Raw genomic sequence first — 20,435 nt, 5'->3', positions numbered from 1 at the left:
TCAACGTTTAGCTTTGCCTATCCAACGTTGAAGAAATCTCTATGTATCAGTGGCAAATTGAAAGAAAATTTCCAGTTTTGGCATTTGTATGGCAGTGCAATTTTTTGTAGCTAACCATTTCTTTAATATGGATTTATATGTGATTCCTTTGGATGCTTTTGACATTGTCCTAGGTATCAAGTATTTGCAAACACTCCGCCCTATTCTATGGAATTTTGCGTTATTAACCATGAGCTTTCAAGTAAAAGGTAAGCAGATCATTCTACATGGACAACAAAAATTATTTCAACCACATCTACATCTTCTGCAAGATTCTAAGCAAGGTAAGTTCGAGAAAGTACAACAACAACAAACCCAGTGTACTCGCACATAGTGAGATCTAGGGAGGGTAAGATGTACGCAGTCCATACCTCTACCTCTAAAGAAGTAGAAAGGCCGTTTCCGATAGACCCCCAGCTCAAGACATGGAAGTAAGCTAGAGAAAGTATTAGCCAAATTTGATGAGTTGTTCTAAGAACCTGCAAGCCTGCCTCCTATGCGTTCTTGTGATCATCACATATGTTTACTACCAGGAACTGATCCGGTGGTAGTTCATCCTTATCGATACCCTCATTTTCAAAAAGATGAGACTGAGAAACAGTATGATCAAATGCTCTAGCAAAACATTATTCGGCCCAGTCGTTCCCCATTTTCATCATTCCCCATTTTCATCACCTATACTGCTGGTCCGAAAACATGATGAAACATGGCGCTTTTGTGTGGATTATAGGGAGCTAAATGCCAAAATAATAAAGGACAAATTCCCAATTCCAGTGGTGGATGAATTAATTGAATAATTGCATGGCACACAATTTTTCACCAAGCTTGATCTTCGCTCGGGTTACCATCAAGTCTGCATGGACTATCCAGATGTTGAGAAGACGGCTTTCAGAACACATCATGGTCATTTTGAGTTCCTTGTCATGCCATTCGGATTGACTAATGCTCCTTCTACCTTTCAAGCATTGATGAATGAGGTATTCCGAAGTACCAACGTCAATTTGTACTTGTATTTTTTGATGACATCTTTGTGTATAGCAAGAGTTGGAAGGATCATCTGGTACACATCCGACTCGTTTTTGAGTTGTTGCAAGCTCATCGTCTCTATTTAAAAAATTCCAAATGTCCTTTGGCGAATGGCAAATTCTACAGGGTGGCAATTCGTCCGGCCATGTTATATGGAGCGGAGTGTTGGCCAGTCAAGAACTCCCATATTCAAAAATTGAAGATGGCAGAAATGCGGATGTTACATTGGATGTGTGGGCTTACTAGGAGTGATAGGATTAGGAATGAGAATATCCGGGAGAAGGTTGGAGTGGCTTCGATGGAGGACAAGATGTGGGAAGGCCGGTTAAGATAGTTCGGTCACGTGATGAGGAAGGGTACGGATGCCTCAGTTCATAGGTGTGAGAGGCTAGCTTTGGATGGTTTCAGGCTAGGTAGGGGTAGGCCGAAGAAATACTAGAGAGAGGTGATTAGACGTGACATGGAGCAGTTACAGCTTACTGAGGACATAATCCTAGATAGGAAGGTCTGGAGGACGTGAATTAGGATAGAAGGCTAGTGCATATAGGTGGGTCGTAACCAATAATTAGGAGATTTTTAGGGTAGCCGGGTTGGTAGTCCTAGGGCTATGTCCATAGGTTGGAGCTGCGAGTAAGAGAGTATGGGGGTAGGGGGTGTCGTCGGTTCGTTAGTATAGGGTATTACTTTGTAGGTGTCTTATTTCTGTTATCCCCTCTTGTTTCATGCTTTATTACGGATGTGTTACTATTCTTTGTTCCGGTTATGTCATCTTGTTTCATGCTTTATTACGAATTTGTTTACTATTCTTTGTCTTGAGCCGGGGGTCTATCGGAAACAGCCTTGCTACTTCTCCGGAGGTAGTGGTATAGACTGCGTACATCTTATCCTCCCCAGACACCACTATGTGGGAATACACTAATTTTTTGTTGTTGTTGTTGTTGTTCCTTTAGCGAAAATCAAGTAGTTTATTTGGGCCACACAGTCTCCAACATAGGGGTGTCAGCTGATGCTAGCAAAATTGAGGTTGTAATGGACTGGCCTCAACCACAATCAACAACAGCGTTGCAGGGATTCTTAGGCTTGACAGGATATTATCATTAGTTCTTCAAGAATTACGGTTTGATTGCTGCCCCCTTAACAAGTATGCTTAAGCGACATGCTTTTAAGTGGAATGATGATGCACTTGCTTCTTTCGAAACTCCTAAAAAGGCATTAGTTGCTGCCCCAGTGTTACAGTTACCAAACTTTCAAAAAAAATTTATTGTTGAGTGTGATACATCGGGTGTTGAAATAGAAGCAATCCTTCAACAGCAAGGACACCCCATTGCATTTTTTAGTCGTAAGCTAGCTGACCAACACTTGAAACTTCCAGTTTATAAGCGTGAATTGATAAGCTTGACAAAGGCAGTTCAACATTGGAGGCCTTATCTCTTGGGTCGAGCCTTTCTAATTCGAACAGATCATTACAGTCTTAATTACCTGCCAGATCAACGTCTTACTACTTCTCAACAACGTTGGCTTAGCAAGCTAATGGGGTTCGATTTTCGGGTGAAATACAATGCTGGGAGATTGAATACTGCAGCAGATGCATTATCACGACGAAAAGAGGTTGGAGATATGTTATTTGCTATTTCACAGCCGGAAGTTTTGATATTTGAGGAAGTCCGAGCAAAGATCAAGCAGTCACCAATTCGAACTTCGAGCTAAAATTGCACAGGGAGAGATGAATAGCGATTGGGTGTTTCGAGATGGGGGTTTGTTCTTCAAAGATAGGGTCTATCCCAACTCATCATTGGGAAATTCTATCTTGTCCGGGATTCATGATAGCACCCATGAAGGCGTTCAGAAGACCATGCTACGTATTCGCACGGATTTCTGAAGACAACTATCAAGGATTATGTTCTTGCCTGTTCAGTTTGCCAACATAATAAGGCTGTCAATTTGAGTCCCGCGGGACTGTTACAACCTTTACAACTGCCTAATCAAATTTGGAAAGATATCTCAATGAATTTTATAGATGGCCTGCCAAAATCAGGTAGTAAAACAGTGTTGGACAGATTCTCTAAGTATGCACATTTTATCTCCCTTGTTCATCCATATAATGCATCTTCTATAGCAAGAATTTTCTTTGAGAATATTGTTCGTTTACATGGGATACCAGAATCAATTGTCAATAATCGACATGCCCTCTTCACTAGTACCTTCTGGAAAGAATTGTTTCGTTTATTTGGGACTAAATTAAACTTTTCATCCGCTTATCATCCACAATCGGACGGTCAAACTGAGGTTGTTAATCGCACAATAGAGATGTATTTACGATGCTTGGTAGGTGATCGTCCTATGAAATGGACATGGACAGAATGGATTCCATGGGTTGAATTTTGGTACAACACTTCTTACCATTCAGCACTTCACGCATCCCCATTTCAAGTTGTTTATGGTTGTGAGCCTCCTCGGTTGCAATCCTACATGGCTGGTTCATCTCGAGTTAATGTTATAGACCGAGTATTAATTGATCGAGATGTTGCCTTACATGATTTTGGAGCTAAGCTCCAGGCACAACACAAGATGAAAACAGTTTATGATAAGGGACATCGTGATGTGGAATTTTCTCCAGGATCTTAGGATCTTATGTCTGGTTACATCTACATCCATATCACCAAAAAACTTTGGCTAGTCGCGTCCATCATAAGCTTGCACCAAAATATTATAGTCCTTTTGCAGTCTTGAAGCACATTAGGTCCGTTGCTTATCAGCTTGGTTTACCTGCAGGTTGCAAACTTCATGATGTGTTTCATGTGTCACTTCTTAAGTCATTCAAGGGTGAGGTACCTACAACTCCACTTACTATTCCACCAGTTGAAGAAGGATGTGTTGTTCCCACCCCTTGCTCCATGCGCAAATCGCGTCTAAATCGTGGTCATTGGGAAATTTTGGTGCAATGGTGCGGCCAATATATTGAGGACTCTAGTTGGGAGACAGTGCATCATTTCAAATCTACCTTTCCAAACTTCAAGCTTGAGGACAAGTTTTTCTCCGGGAAGGGGATAATGTTATTGATGCTTTTGTCGGGAAAGAATATTCCAGGCGCAAGAAGTAATAGGATTAATAGAACTGATAATGATGTTTATTTTCTGAATTATTTTGTTAGTAGAATAGAACTTTCCTTAGTGGATTAGAACTCTTGTTAATTCAATTTTATAGGGCGTTTTCTATTTCTAGTTTGTTAGGACTCTTTGCTACTGTAAACCTCTATTTAAGAGAGTTGACATTATTAATAAAAACAAGTTGGATTTTATCAGGAGAGTCGGAACTTTCTCAAACAAGTTCCCAGATGATACAAGCATGAGGTGCACAAAACTGTACAAGGCATTGTCAAAGGTTCAAACTTCGGAATTGGCAAGTGTTTGGAGCATTTTAAAGCTTTGTCAAGTGGAAGGAGGAGAAGGGAACCATTACACTCGAGAGGCGCCTCACTTGAAGGACAAAATGGACTTTGCACACTATGATTTGATACTCAAGAGGCGCCCTATTTTAGGGCTATTGTTGTCTTTTAAGACTCCCTTTTTACACTCCAAAGGAACACCCTTCATTAAGGGTATTTTTGTCCTTGTTTGTAATAAGTATAAATAGGCACCTTAGCTCTTATTTTTCCTTAGTTTTGAGATAATGAATTGAGTGAATTTTCATATTGTAATATTAGTGTTAGCTTGTAGTATTCTCCTTCTCCTTAAGAGAGAGAAACCGAATTAGGGTTAGCACAATTGATGGATTTCACTTATGTTGACAAATTGGCAAGAAAGGTGGGTTTTGAGTGTAAATTCCCTTGGTCCACCTAAGAGGAGGGTTTGAGCTTCTATTGGTGAGGTGTGATTGATGGTTTGATACACCATCTTTTGTTAATCACTTGGTACAAGTAAGGGTCTCTCTACAATCTTTACATTTTATGCATTCTTCTTCATCCCTCTTCTTCTATGTGTTGTTTTCTCTTCTTGTAGTTGCTGATTTTTGCATCTTGTGTGTCTATTTTCGTGTTTCCTAGTCTTCTCTTGTATCACCAGGTCTGCAGTTCCCTGAATGAACTGCAAAATTCAGCAATCATAGGTAAGTCACGAAACAAAAACAAAGGCTTAGACCATAACGTTAGGTCTGACTTCCAAGTTAATCGCCCAGCGACACGATCCAGAACTAGGGGCCATAACATAAGCATGCTTTTTTTGGCCACCAACCAAACTGTAAAGAAACGAATCTTGGACCTAATTACTCAAGCTTGGCATTGCGAAATTGAGTATTAGGTCCAAGGACCCATTCTCAATTCTAATTTCTAATGTTGGGGACCATATTAAATTGCTCACACGCCAGATGTCCAATCTTCGACGTGATGGGGGAGTGAAGAGTCCCACATTGGCCCTTTAAGGGATGGATGATCCCTTTAATATGGCTTCAGCAATCCTCATCAATTGAACTAGCTTCAGGGGTTGAGTAATTAAGCCAAAGATTCAATTCTTTACAACAAAAAAGTATACTTTATGAGGGATCTTAGTTTCCAAATGAGTTTCCAGGCCAAACCATAGAGAGGACATGTGGTTGAGATTTCGACAGGCCTTTCTGACATTGAAAATGCCCTTGTTGCTTAACATCCATCTTGGCTTCTGCATGTTTTGAGGTTCCTGCAAAGGTGTGGAGATTTTGAAGCATAGAGGAGAATACTTAGACAAGGTCCACCTCCCTAGGATAGAGTGGGTTTTCCATCTAGCCAACTTCTTGTCACATCTTTCCATCACCTCATTCCAAATCTTCTTGGCTCTGTTTTAGCACCCAGTGTAGTTCCTAGGTACTTGGTGGGAAGAATGTCTTGTTGACTGCCCAAGTTCCCAGCCAATCGGTGAAGGTCAGTTACTTAGTTGATAGGGTATATGAAACTCTAGTTCCAGTTGACATGAAGGCCTAAGAGTGCTTAAAAAATAGTGAGGATTCATAACAGACTAGCTTTCCACACAACTTTCCTATCAGTCACTATATTTCTTTATTCTCCAACTCAATAGCACACTATCAAGTAGAACTCAATTGATATATTATGAAATATACCAGTTCACATGCTTGGGAAGTTGATCTACAATGCAACAGTGTTTTCACCATTTAGAGCTTTCCTATAGCTGCCCAAGTCATTTGTGACTTGTTGAAGCAGACGATTCAGTTGCCGGGCAGTTCGTTTGGTTTTTAGAGTCAATTTCCTGTTTTGAAGTCATCACTGGTAAGGATTGACTATCGGGCGTAAACTTTAGCTAAATGACCTCGTATGAAAATTCTGACAGTTCCATCAACTACGCAACGTCGATTTTAGGCTAGGGGAACTAAGCAAGGCTTTGGGACTCATTTCGAGTTATTGGTTAGAATTTGATAAAAATGGCCCTTGGGTGTGGCCCCCACTTTTCGTCGAAACGACACCGGATGGAAATTTTGATGGCGCCATTGAGTCCGAAATGCCGAACTTGATAGGGTAGCATAGTCCATTTGTGTTCACGAGATTCCAAACGAATCCCGAGGGGTTGGTGAAAACTTGAAAATTTTCCAAGTTTCAGTTGGTGCATCCGCTTAAGCGGACAAAGTTCAATTAAGAGGCCGTTTAAGCAACCAGCCGGTCGCTTTAGCGACCTTGGCTTGCCCAGTCGGGTCGCGTAAGAAGTGGTTTGTCTGCTAAAGCAGATGCCGCTTAAGCGGAAGGGCCATATACGTCAGGTACCGCTTAAGCGATACTTAGTCGCTTTAGTGGTGACCGCTTAAGCGTCACTTAGGAGGGCATTAAATTGCTCCCTTGCCCGAGTTCCTCCCCATTTTTCACAAGTTTCAAAGGCTAAAAGCCCTAGAGAGTGGAAAATTGGGGAAGTGTTCATTGAGAGATTTTGGGGTGTTTGTGAGCTCGGATTACTCGTTTCCTTGTCGAAATCTTTGTAAGTTTCCGCTTAATTCATGGTTTATTTCTTCAATTTAGACCCAAATCCCTAAACTTTTGTTAGGTTGATTTTAGTATCATTTGAGCTCAGAAATTACCTATGATCCTTGAGCATAGAGGAACGTGTTGATGATTCCGAGAGTGCAATTCCGCAAGCAGGACTCACATGAGATTTTGACTTGATTTTGAAATCAAAGCATAAAAATGCAATATGGGTACCGTTGTTCTCGTATTGATGTGTAGATCGCCATTTTGATAACGTTACATCACGCGGAAGTTTCTCAAAAGGGAAAATCGTTCATTTAGTAGACTTATTCGGGCTTTATTCGGCGTACAGGTAGGCTAGACTTACCTTTCTCTTAGTTGGGCTTAATTATAGTGATTTGTCGCATGAGGATGATGTGGTTGTGGAGTTGGAGTCTCAGGCCATTCAGAAGAGGGAGAGTTTCAAATATCTTGGGTCTAGATTCAGGGGAATCGTGAGATTGACGAGGATGTCTCGCATCGTATTGGTGCAGCGTGGTTGAAATGGCGGCTCGCCTTGGGAGTCTCGTGTGATAAGAAGTGCCTTCAAAACTTAAAGGTAAGTTCTACAGAGTGGCAGAACAACCTGTTATGTTGTATGGAGCGGAGTGTTGGCCAGTTAAGAATTCTTACATCCAAAAGTTGAAGGTGGCAGAGATAAGGATGTTGCGGTGATGCATCAAATTACCAAGAGAGATAAGGTTAGAAATGATATTATTCAGGAGAAGGTGACAGTGGCTTCGGTAGAGGACAAGATGCGAGAAGTGAGGTTGCGTTGGTTCAGGCATGTGATGATAAGGGACGCAAATGTTCCAGTTCGGAGGTGTGAGAGGCTGGCTATGGATAGTTTTAGGCGGGGTAGAGGTAGGCCGAAGAAATATTAGAGGGAGGTGATTAGGCAAGACATGGGCAGTTATAGCCTACGGAAGACATGACCCTTGATAGGAAGGTATGGAGGACGCGGATTAGGATACAAGGCTAGTAGGTAGAAGTATGTTCGTAATAGTAAGAAAGAGTGCTTTGTTTGTATTGGTGCATGTAGTGTCTTGTAGCCTCTTGTTCATGGTGTTTTGGTGATGTCTATGATTTTGTATAGCAAGTTTATATTATTACTTTGTAGGTGTCTTGTTTTCTTTATTATCTAGCGGAGTGTCACCCCTTGTGTGTTGTTTGCTTTTATGTTTTTTGCTATCTGTCCTAAGTCGGGGGTCTATAGAAAACAGTCTCTCTACTTCATCTGAGGCAGAGGTATGGTCTGTGTACACTATCCTCCCCAAACCCCACTTTGTGGGAATACACTGGGTATGTTGTTGTTGTTGTGGGGCTTAATAATAGTATTGTTATAATATTGTGCTAGTTTTTGGTTGGAAATTAGGTCTTAGAGGCATGATTAGCGTGATTTGGATTATTTAGCCAATTAAGGGATCATAATTGGGAATAATTGGCGTAATTACTCGTTCAATAGATAGAATTGCTACCTTAGGACCCAATGTGGCTTACTTGGCATCTTGTAGTGATATTAGATACCTTAGCCTAGTCCGGGGTAGAATTTGCCTTAGAACGGATCTTCAGGGTTAGCAGTGGGCTCCTTCAGTCAACCTTAGGCCAAGATTAATATTAGTGCCTTGTCTAATCAATAGACCTTGCGTATTATTATTTTAATTATATTCTTGAGCCCGAGGAGGGTTAGGTACATGATACTTTATTCTAGTTTGGTACTTGGGAAATGGTGTTGCTTTCGGTTCAAATCTGGTGATTTATGATATTAAGATCGGTTCGATTCCGGCATTATTAATGATATGAGTTCCCGTTCAAGTCCGGCAAATGATGATATAAGTTCTGATTCAAGTACGGCATTGAAAGGTTATTCGTGACGGTTATGGAACCGGTTCGAGTTCGGTGTTTTCGATATGGAACGATCCACGGTTATGATTTCAAGTTATGGATACTTGACCTAATTATTACCATTCCTTCTTCTTGATTGCACCCGTCGGGCTTATGGTGATACAAGTGCGATCACATAGATGGAATTATGTGGGTGTGTATTTAAATCGCCCAAGTGTGTGTGTAAAGAAGTGTAATTAAGGGCTTAAATACACATCAAAAACAGCCACCAAGTTACACTAGAGGGGAGCCTATTCTCTAAGGGCCCTTTTGGTCTTTTTGCCTTTAAATGGTAATATACTATATAAGGAACAAGTTAGGGTTTCTTTACTTGGTTTTTGAATATTGAAGATTGTATAACACACTTGAAAACACACAAGTTCTCTCATCTTTGAGACCTTGGCCGAAACTAGGTACATCAAAAGGGTGGATTCTCTTTTGTTGTTTGCTTGCTTGGAACTTTGGGGTGCTTGAAGGATTGAGGTCCCTCTTGTGTCTCTTTGAAGAGTGTAGGTGTTACTACTATCATTATTAAGGGCCTTAGTGTCTAGATTACACCTAGGTTCTTAGTTATTATAGTAGTGGATGTCTCACTATCTATCCATTTCCTTATTGTAATCTTGTACCCTTTTTGTGTCTAGTTTCTCTTGTAATCCGTGGGTATTGTTATTACATTGTTGTTCTCCATCTTGTTCATCATCTATTGTTGATAATATTAGTTTGTGGCGGCTGCCTTGGTGTTGAATCACACCATTATATCTCATTTTGTGTTGTATTTGTTGAATCCGAGAGAGGTCTCCACTTGGTCCACGGGTTCTTGTAATTTGTGGACTATTTGGAGTGTGTATTTCGTGTTTCCTTGGGTCTTCTTGTATCATATGGGGCCCGTATTGGGTAATTTAATTTATTTGCACCTTCTGGCTTATGGGGTCAGTTATGTAAAAATAGTGATGCTTTCTGTATTTGGTGCGCTATTCCAGGTTTGCCCTCTGCCCTTGACTTAGCTTACTTATCTCGCATTTTATTGTATTTATATTATGATTTAGCTCAGTCGGACGATGATGCCTCCAGAACCCGTGGCTTTGGTATTCATACTACACTTCTGTACCTTTTTGGTGCAGACTCGAGTACTAGTTGACGTTGTGATTATGTTGGTCAGAGTTCAGAGATAGGGTGAGCTCTCAGAGCCGGAGTTGACCTTTTCTCCATCTTTTGTTTTTTATGGTCTTTCTATTTTCGAGACTGTTATACATTGACTTTGACAGTACCTTTTGGATTAGAGGCACTTGTACCGACCTTACTAGGTTGTGGGATTATATTACTCCTCTTTTATTTCCCTTCTGTTATGTTATTGTTCTTATGTTTACTTGCTTGTAATTCGTTTATTTGCACATTTCCGGCATTTATGTCATTTTCCACCAATTAGCCCATTACTTATAGTTTCGGGCTACGGTTTCGCTTACCTACTGGTGGGGTAAAGTAGGTGTCATCATGACTCGAAAAATTGGGTCGTGACAAACAGTAAGTGACTTGCACCTTCTCTATCTTCTTTGCAACTGCACTGTGAACTCACAAAAATCTTTTTCCTCCTACTCAAATTGACTGTTGTGAAAATCAAATTCCACACCGTACAACTTATTCATGCAATAAAACTGTATAATCCCATCAAATAAGTCCACATTCACCAAACAAATTTTTGCAGTAAATATTATAACTACTTCCAAACTTCATATTATTAGTATAATTATTAAAGGTTCTCACTTCGTCGATCATTGAATATAATAATGGCTTCAACCTTTGCAATGTTACTAACAACAACAAAAACAACAACAAAACGAGTGAAATCCCACGAGTGGGTCCTGGATTAGTGTTATTAAAAGTATCAGCTCATTGCTCAAAGAGACAGTCATGTGAAGAAAAAAAGTTATTGGCTCCTGTGTGAAGCGATGCACTTTGGAGAAACGCATACTTCAATGAGGCACAAAGTGATCCCACATCATAGGCTTTCAATCTGATTTTAGAGTACGAAATACGAAAAGAGAAAAGGAGGGCAAACGTTAAGGATCTTTAGTGTTAAGTAATAGAGCTCCAGTGCATGTGCGTTTCGGCGTCATCTTTCTCATCATTATCTTCTTTTTCTTCTCGAATTTGTGACCCATCGTCTCCTAATACTACGGTTACGCAGCTTCCTTTAATTAGATTCCCTTTTCATCTCGAACAACTCTTTATCTTCTCGTATATGGTCATTTTCTCCTACTACTTTTGATTCTAGGTTTCTATCTATTTCTCTCTTTTGCTTTATAAATGCAGTTAGTAAGTTACTCAAGGAATTAATTTGAAAACAAAGATTGCATATTCTTCCGCTTGACGGGTTATTAACTATAACGCTGCCCATCAATTTTCAATTAACGTTCCGCTTTATGGTTGATCATTTGTAACTTAAGAATCAATTTTGTAATGAAAGTTTTCTTTCCGCAGCCACCTTGAAATTACATTAAATGATGTTAAACTTGAGGAGTTGAACAATCTTCATTCTTGTTTGTGGATTAGAAGTTTTAATTGCTTTTGTCATAAGTTCAAAATTCATATATCAAGTTTTTTTTGTGTTTTCGACAAACTTTTTTTTCCATATAACCGAGAAATCCCAAAGGACCATAGGCTCACAGTTCGACATTCGGTGGATAAAGGACCTTCCCCCCCTCTACCCTTCACCACTAATACCAAGGCTTCTGTCTGCAGCAGGAAATGGATAATGACATGCACCAAACCTACACATCACGTTCTGTGCTCTTACCACTAGACCAAAGCCTAAGAGCTTGTATTTTCAATAAATTATGCATTTCATTTAAAAAATGGGCACACTTCGCTCCTCCCATTTCACAAAAGCTTTCATGCATTGTCATTTTCTCTTAAATTTTTTGCTTTCAGAAACATTACATATGATATCCTTCAACCCTTAGTGCAACTTAGATGTAAGCAAACACATCAATAAGATAATCATCTTCCAGGATATTATGATATTTAAGGAATGATCTTTGAAGGTCTGAAGAGTACCGGAGATGATAAAGCACCAGCATTAGAAGGATATAATGCTACTTCCACAAAAGAGCTTGGCCCTTGATCAAGAATAAGTTACAGCAGCAATACTGAACTTCTTCAAATATGGTAAGCTATACAAGGCCATAAATGAAGGGGAGCCTTGGAGTAACTAGTAAAGTTGTTGCCATGTGACCAGGAGGTCACGGGTTCAAGCCGTGGAAAGAGTCACCAGTAGAAATGCAAGGTAAGACTGCCAAAGCTATCAAACTTATTGAGGCACACTGTAGAAGCTACATTTGGTCAGGGGCCAACACCATCACTATGAGACCATAAGTATCATGCGAAAAAATGTGCTTATCTGTTTTTACAGGAGGATTACAGCTAATCAACTTGAAGTTATGGAATGAGCGTGCTATTATAAAAGACTTACTGGAAGCTGGCTCAAAAGAAAGAGAAACTGTGGATCAGGTGGATCCATCCATAGTTACTATACAAAACTAGAATGTTTATGGACATGCCTGTTCCAAAAACAGGCTAGTTGGATGATCAGGAGAGTCTTTGAAGCAAGAGACCATGTCAGGCAGCTGCAGGTTGATGAACCCTCTAAGCATAGCCTAATTAGACAATTCTACAAGCAACACTTGGGGGACTATCCCAAGAAGGAATGAATATCTCATGTGCAAGAATGCAGCCAGATCAGAAGCAATTTTTACTCTATGGATTTATCTACATGGCCACCTGAACACTGTTGATCAGCAGGAAAAATGGGGCATCAATGTGGATCCTTTCGGTGTGTTATGCAAAAGTTCACCAGAATTAGTGAAAAGATATTCAGGCAGTGTGACTTCACTAAACTGTTCTGGCTGAAAATCTTAACATGGTTACAGGAGCCAATTATTCATGATAGCAACCAAAATCAGCAATGGCTTAATCAAGTTATCAAAGGGAGTTCAAGGAGAGCTAGGGGAAACAGATCTACACTGAAGCAGTATATACTATCTGGACAGAGAGCTTACCAGGGTGTCTGACAAAGAGGAAAGGATGCTCTACTACATTGGCTAAAGAGTTGGCATGTATATGCAGTGTGAGAGTCACTGGAGCTATGAGAAACAACGCTGTCTAGTTTTCTAATGAGGATGCCCTCCCAAGGAGATGAGCCTCGTACATAGCAGGTATTTGGCTAGATTTAGATAGTGGTCGTCGTTCTGTTGAAACAGCAAGTTGTGCTGTAGCTTGGCTATGGATTGAAATGCTCATTGCTAATTAATACAAATCTGTGAGCCCACCCACCCAAAAAAATGACATTTAAGGAATGAAAAAAACTACATTTTCACCAGACATGTCTTTTTAACGTTAAAAGTAAAGCTTTGACGTTCTCTAGGCATCGGTGGTAAGTTACTAATTCTTTAAATCAATATTTTTTTCATGAGAACACATTCTTTAAATCAATATTAGCTACCAACTGCAGATACACACCATTTTAGTTCAATTAACATGAAGTTCTAATATGATAACAATTAAGAAGGCAAATATAGAACACATAAACTTCAATTCCTTACCTTTCCACCATGAGCTTTCCAAGAGCTTCAATTTCTGGGCGAAATTGAAGGGCATGAAATGACGCGCGACATCTAAGCCTCTGATACTCAGCCATGCTAGGGGGAAGGCCAGACTAAGAAGAAATTGAACTTGATTAGATGGTCATTTTAGGCCAATACAAACTAAGCAGTAGGCACGTAATATTAAATAGGTAAAAACCAGCAATGATCAGGTTAAACTCCCCTCTTAAGAAAATAAGCAAGAAATATCCTTAAATTGGAGGTTATGTGAGTGAATGTAGGACAGCTAATTTCAATGAGTGCAGAAATGAGGATTTAAGATGGATGTACAGTCATACAAGGTTACACAAGATTGAAAAGGAACACAGTTCTCCAAAAGATGCAATTAGAAGGATAAAATAGGAGCAGTTCTGTCCATCAGATCAAGATGAATTGTATTTTGCTTTTTAGTTTTTGGTGTAGACAGTCTCACTCAGTAGAAACTGTTGAAATTCTAGATGTATTAGACTCCCTCTAGAATTAGAATAGCTTCAGCTTCTTAAGAGTCTTTTGCTATAAATATGGTGTCAGTACAACCTGTCTACTGTTTTCATCCTGATACATTTATAGAAACAAAGTTATTTTGTTTAAAAAAAAAAATACATATATAAGTAGAGCTGTGTTCCATTAATTTTGAAAAATTTAGTGTCTTCAAACTTTTTTATTTAATTACTTTGGTGTCCGAACCAGTTTTCGCGCACCTCAACTAAATCCACGGGATACCTACCACCTACCGCCAGCACCAGCTATCAGGTAACTCTGTTCATCAAGGCTAGGACACATACATGGAAAGAATCAGTATTTTTTTATCTCTGCTGGGCTTTGAACCTGAGAACTCAGGTTCTCAACCCACTTCATTGACTACTAGGCCACACCCTTGGGTGCTATTCAGTGTCTTCAAGCTTATAAATGTACAAATTTACGCTATCACTTTGAAAAAGGATACAAATACTTTACTACTACATCATACAATTTCGTATACACCTTTCAAGGATACAAGTACCTTATTACTACTAAATACAATTTAGTATACATCTAAGATTACAGTGGCTTGCAAAAAAACATTGAAGGGAATAATCATACCTGTAGACATCCTCCATCTGTCAATATTAGTCCAATGACCTTTGCTTTCTTCAATTTAGGTAAAACTTCAGATGTATAAAAGCTTAGAGAAGCAGAATTTTTGGGCTTGAAAATTTGGTACTCTTTCCGTCTCCTAGCCTCCCTCAAGATAGGTGGCAGGCTCTTCACAATTATGACATCATTTGCTAAGGCTGCTATAAACTGATCCTCGTTATAGAGGTATGAAAAACTCTTGAACTTGGAACTGCAAAATTTAAATATAATTAAAATTCAGGAATGTCTATAAATGTCTATAAAGCGTAACAAAAACCCTCATTTTTTAAGTCACATTAATCAGGACCTGATGCCTTTTGAACGAGCACTTTCTTGAATCTCTGGAATTACAAGGGTGGCATTCAGAAGCCGCGATACAACGACCAGATCAACAATCTATGAGAAAAGGGAAACCTTTAGGAACTCTTCACCCAACAATTTGGTGCAAGAAGGGTAGAAGTTTCTTCAACAATATAATGAGCATACCGAGTTCCTTATCTTCTCAAAACTACCAGATATTTTTGCATAGATGAAGCCATTGTTCTGTTCAACAGCCGCTGGAACCGTAACAAAATAGGTGAATGAAAGAATCAGTTTTAACCGCTGATGGAGGTACTTACATTGTTGTTGAAAAAAATACAGTTAACTTTAAAATGGCGAAGATAGCAAGTTAATTTCAATTTTCAGAATCTCCAACCTATAAGTAACTAGAAGTGTAGACCATAACTGCCATGTGCAAACTTTCTATAACCTAGAAAGCAAAAGCAACACCACATGAGACCTTTTGGTAAAATATGGTACTCCCTCATTCCTTTTTTCAAGGCCAGCTTGAGCGCACATTTCCTCCATTCCATTTTTATCTGTTACTCTTTCATTTCCTATTAGTTCCAAAAATAATTTATATCTTCTATATTTCAAAACATTCCCATGTTATTTTATAGTGTGCTCTAATAAGCTGGTGGGACCCCCTTGATTAAAAAGGAAAACCTGACTTCATACTGGTAGCAAAGTTGAGAGCTCTAAAGGGGAAGCTGAAGGGATGGACTAAGACTATTCAAGGATATCTGAAGCAGAAAAAAAAACATGTTTTGAATCAATTACAGATTCAACAATAGAGAATATTGGGGGAGGGAGAGATCACCTCTAGACTAGCACTCATGTAGAGTTTGAGGGAATAGCCAAGCATGGAGACAAAGGTCTAGAGCAGTCTGGCTCAAGCATGGGGATAGAAATACATGCTTCTTTCACAAAACAGCAAAATGCACACAGAGGATTCAACACAAGACAGACTGAAAGTTAGGGAAGAGATTCTAACTACGAAAAGTTATACACAGAAGCAGGAAAATGGATTGAGACAAGAGTTTGATTAATAGATCATAGATCCAAGTTTTGATTAATAGAAGCCCAAGTGATTTCTTTTCATCTCAAAGGGGATTGAGACAAGGGGATCCTCTAACACTTTTTCTATTCATCCTAGCAATTAAAGGAATGAGTAATCTAATCCAAGCAACCAAGGATTAGGGCGGGTCTTCCAAATGGAGAATAGAGCAGAAAACAATCTACATATAATTCATCTACAATATGTTGATGATACTCTAGTGTTTTGTGAAGCAGTCGAGGAGCATATTCTGATACTGATAGGTCATTTTCATCATATTTGAAGCAGTGTCAGGATTGCACATATATTAGCGGAAGAGCTTCATATAACCAATCAGTGCAGTAGCTAATATTGAGGAGCTAGCTGGAAAATTGGGGGGCAAAGTTGGCCAATTACCAACAACATATTTAGGTATGACTTTGGGGGCCAAAGGCAAGTCAAAAAATATATGGCACGGGGTAATAGAGAAGTGTGAAAGGAGGATGACAAACAAGAAGAATATTTATCTTTGAGAAACAGATTAACTATGGTCAACGGTGCCTTGGATGCCCTTCCCGTATGCTGTCTGTTTTCCCTGCTCCTGCCAATGTGATAAACAGGATAGACACACTTACAAGGAATTTCTTTTGGCAAGGCAATGAAGATAAGAAGAAGTACATCTGGTTAAATGGAAGGAGCTGAAAGTCAGTAAGAAAGGAGGAGGGATGAGCATCAGGATTTTGAGCATCCAGAACAACAGTTTGATGATGAAATGGTTATGGAAATTTGCATTTACAGAAATTTCATCATGGAAGGAAGTAATCATAGCAAAATATGGTATGGAGGGTAAGTAGATGACAGAGATGGTGATCAGTCCATATAATTGCAGTGTATGGAAGTCTACCAGGGATTTATGGCCTCTAGTTATAAACAGATCATATTATAAAGTAGGCAATGGTGAGAAGGTGTCATTCTGGAATGATAAATTGTGTGGTCAGAACCATTGAAACAAGCTTTCGCAGCAATGTGCACTCTTTTTCAACTTCAACAAGCAATAGTGGCTGGGGACAGGAAAAGGATGGAATCTCCAATTTAGAAGAAACATAATGGCACAGATCACTGATTTAACAGGGGAAAATGACACTTTGGTATGAAGGTAGATAGAAGGGAGGCTTCATTGTCAATTTTGCATACGTAGATTTGATCTCAACAGTACCAACAGGAGATAGGATGGCTATGGACGATGATTTGGAAGGGAAAAAAATACCCTACAAGGTGAATTGCTTTACCTGGAACGTTATAGACCACAAAATAGGTGACAAAAGAAGCAGTTCCTACCGATGATTGAGGTAACTAACATTGTTGCTGAAACAAAATACAAATAAGTTCACTATGGCCTAGGAAACGAGTCAATTTCAATTTTCAGATAGCCAGGCCCAGAATATCCAACCTATAAGTAACTAGAAGTGTTATTTGTATAGAGGATTGGACCTCTTTTGTTGAGAACCATATTTTGGTGTAGGTTCTATTCTTTTGGCACATGTATACGGGGTTCCCCCTAAAATTTAATAATATTGTTTACCTTACCAGAAAAAAAATGTAACTAGAAGTGTTAGCCATAACTGACATATGTAAACTCTACGCTTCCTAGAAAGCAAAAACAACAGCACATTAAACTTTTTAGTGCACATTCCCTCCATTGCATTTCGTTATTCTTTCATTTCCTATTAGTTCCAAAAGATTTATATCATTCTATACTTGGAAATTGGAAACATTCCGACTTTAAAATAAAACATGATCTAATAAGAATTGACATGGCACATTGTAGACCACAAGGTACTAAGAGTACTTATGGTATGTTATACATTTTTTGCTTACATGTCAAAAGCCTTTATTTATTTCTTAAACTCCGTGCCCGTTCAAATACCATCAATTTGTCAGATAATGGTGGGAGTAGCTCTTTTTCCTAAACTGCTTCCTGAAGAAACTACTACTGCTCCATTACCATCATCAGATGCCATAAGATAATCTCTCCAATACCTTCATTTCTTGCTTTATACATAACACATTACGTTGCATTTTATTTGTTGTGTTTCCAGCTATGCAACTTATCAAGTAAACAAAGAGAGAACAAAACAGGAATTCATAAAAATACATAATCCAGTCAGGCTCCTGTGACTAATTCAGAGCAGTAAATAACTAAACAATTGCAAGGATTACCAGTATATGTACTTCTTGGATTTGGATAAGGATGCAAGGGCTCCAAAGACTTTATATTTCCCCACAACTTGCGAAACCAATGACCCTAATCAAAGTTTTCAACATCAAAATATAACTACAAGCATGGTGTGAAGAAATAAACCTAAAAAGACGCAGCATTGTACTGTCAAAATATGTATATACTCTTAAACAACGAAAGAATAGATACTCGGATTAGTACTAGAAACAATAGATAACAAAGTTCCCAACATTTTCCTTTCTAGAATATACATTTTAAACCTTTTGAAATTCTGCTCAGTACCGATAAATGGTGCTGTTTATAGATAATTTGTACTCCCTCCATTCAAAAATACTTGTCATGATTTCCTTTTTGAGAGTCAAATGATATTAATTTTGACCAACATTTTAAGATGTATTTTTTTATCATATTGATATAAGATAAATCGCAACTTATAGTACTTCCCGCATAGCTTTTGAATATCCAAAATCTTACTTTAAAATATTGAAATAATCTAATCTAATTCATCAGTGAAAATTAGTCAAATTAACTCTCCCGCCCCGAAGCATGACAACTATTTTGGAATGTTGGGAATAATATTATCTACATGGACATACTACTGTCTTCTACAGGTTCTTCCCCATAATTCAATAAAAATATCAGCTTTCATCAAGAAGTGAAACATGACAACTATTTTGGAACAGAGGAGGGAGTAAATATTCTCTACATGGGCATACTTTGTCTTCTACGGGGTCTTCCCCATCATTCAATAAATTCATCAGCTTTCATCAAAAATTAGTCAAATTGACTGTCGAGAAGCGAAACATGACAACTATTTTGGAATGGAGGGAGTAGTATTCTCCGTCTTCTACGGGGTCTTCCCCATCATTCAATCAATCAATGGGGCAAAGAAATCAATTTAATAGATGTCTTGTTAATGATAATTTACCTTTCTGGTGGCTAAAGTAGGAGTTAAATCGTCAGTAAAAACGGCGGTAATAGCAGTGTATTGTACAAGATCAGCACTGGACTTAGCAAGAAACAAGTGAACCAGCAATGAAACAAATGATAACACAAGGCCTCCTAATGCTGCCCATTTAATCTTCGATTTCATCTCCAATAATTTAATACACCAATTCAACAGAATCAGCAACTAGAACTTGATAACGATAAATCTGTGAATCTAGAAATTCATTTGGGCCAATTGAACTTTTATTAACAGAGAATACAAAAACTGAAAATGAATATATATATAGAGAGAGAGAGAGAGTTAATTTGAGTGTTTATGAAGGAAGTGATTCGAATAGATCGAGGAGTTAATTGAAAGTGAAGGGAAATTGGTGTGGTTAGGGGAGAGAGGGAGAGAGAGAGTGAAGGGGGGGTTTAAGCGGATTTAGGGAGATAGGGAAGAGGAGTGATGACGATTGACCGGTCCTGAGGTGAGAGCTTTCATATTCTGGAGCGCAACATAGCACAGGCATCCGCATGACTATGACCAAGAGGCAGCAGGTCAGTTCAAGATTTCACAAGTTCGAACGCCACCCCAATATTTTTATTATTTGTTTTTTAGTTTATTTTAGAAGAAAAAATAAAATAGTACAAACAAACAAACTACATTAACAATTACAGTTCTTTTTTTTTTTTTAATAAACTAGTATAGGTTAGTCATTAAAAATGTTAACCTAGTCATTGAAATAATAAAATTGATCAATTTTTATTGTATCACATTGACATAATTGATGTAAATTAATTATAAAATATTAAATATAATTTTTTAACGAATAATTCCAAAAAGTATACCGACCCCCAACCCACTCCAACTATCCCAAAATCAAATCGATATTAATGAAGATAAGGAATTGTGTGGCTACTAAAAAAAATACTTCACTATCTAAAATTATTAGATTGTTAATATTGACTTTTTTTAACTCATCAACTGTACTGATAAAATTATCAAGTGCTCTTCTTATTAGTACAAAAATAAAATCGATATATTTATTTTGTTCAATTGTCTATTTTCTATTTTTAAACTTTTATTTTATAGTTCAGATCACTTTAATTTGAAATATATGGATAGTAATATATTTATTATCTAATTACTTCATTATATTCTCTAAGTTAGTTCAAAATCTTTATCCTTCCCCACTCTCTATTTCTATATCATCTTTTACTATATTTGAG

General features: G+C 38.4%; 1 protein-coding gene across 1 annotated transcript in view; it reads right to left on the bottom strand.

The window, feature by feature from the left end:
* LOC107873030 (protein EMBRYO SAC DEVELOPMENT ARREST 30) overlaps window positions 1–19,881 on the bottom strand; it is a 38,264-nt gene extending 18,383 nt beyond the window's left edge. The window contains exons 1-6 of the mRNA XM_016719730.2: window positions 19,204–19,881; window positions 18,257–18,341; window positions 15,166–15,236; window positions 14,987–15,075; window positions 14,647–14,890; window positions 13,525–13,637 (exon numbers count right to left, since the gene is read on the bottom strand). Coding sequence (XP_016575216.2) covers window positions 13,525–13,637; window positions 14,647–14,890; window positions 14,987–15,075; window positions 15,166–15,236; window positions 18,257–18,341; window positions 19,204–19,368 — 767 coding nt within the window. The 5' untranslated portion in view covers window positions 19,369–19,881. The remainder of the gene's footprint in view (window positions 1–13,524; window positions 13,638–14,646; window positions 14,891–14,986; window positions 15,076–15,165; window positions 15,237–18,256; window positions 18,342–19,203) is intronic.
* Window positions 19,882–20,435: the final 554 nt, after the last annotated feature.

The sequence above is a fragment of the Capsicum annuum genome, chromosome 6 (assembly GCF_002878395.1).
Source record: "Capsicum annuum cultivar UCD-10X-F1 chromosome 6, UCD10Xv1.1, whole genome shotgun sequence".
Taxonomy (NCBI): domain Eukaryota; kingdom Viridiplantae; phylum Streptophyta; class Magnoliopsida; order Solanales; family Solanaceae; genus Capsicum; species Capsicum annuum.
Note: the sequence above shows the minus strand (reverse complement) of the source record. Positions and strands in the feature narration are given on the sequence as shown.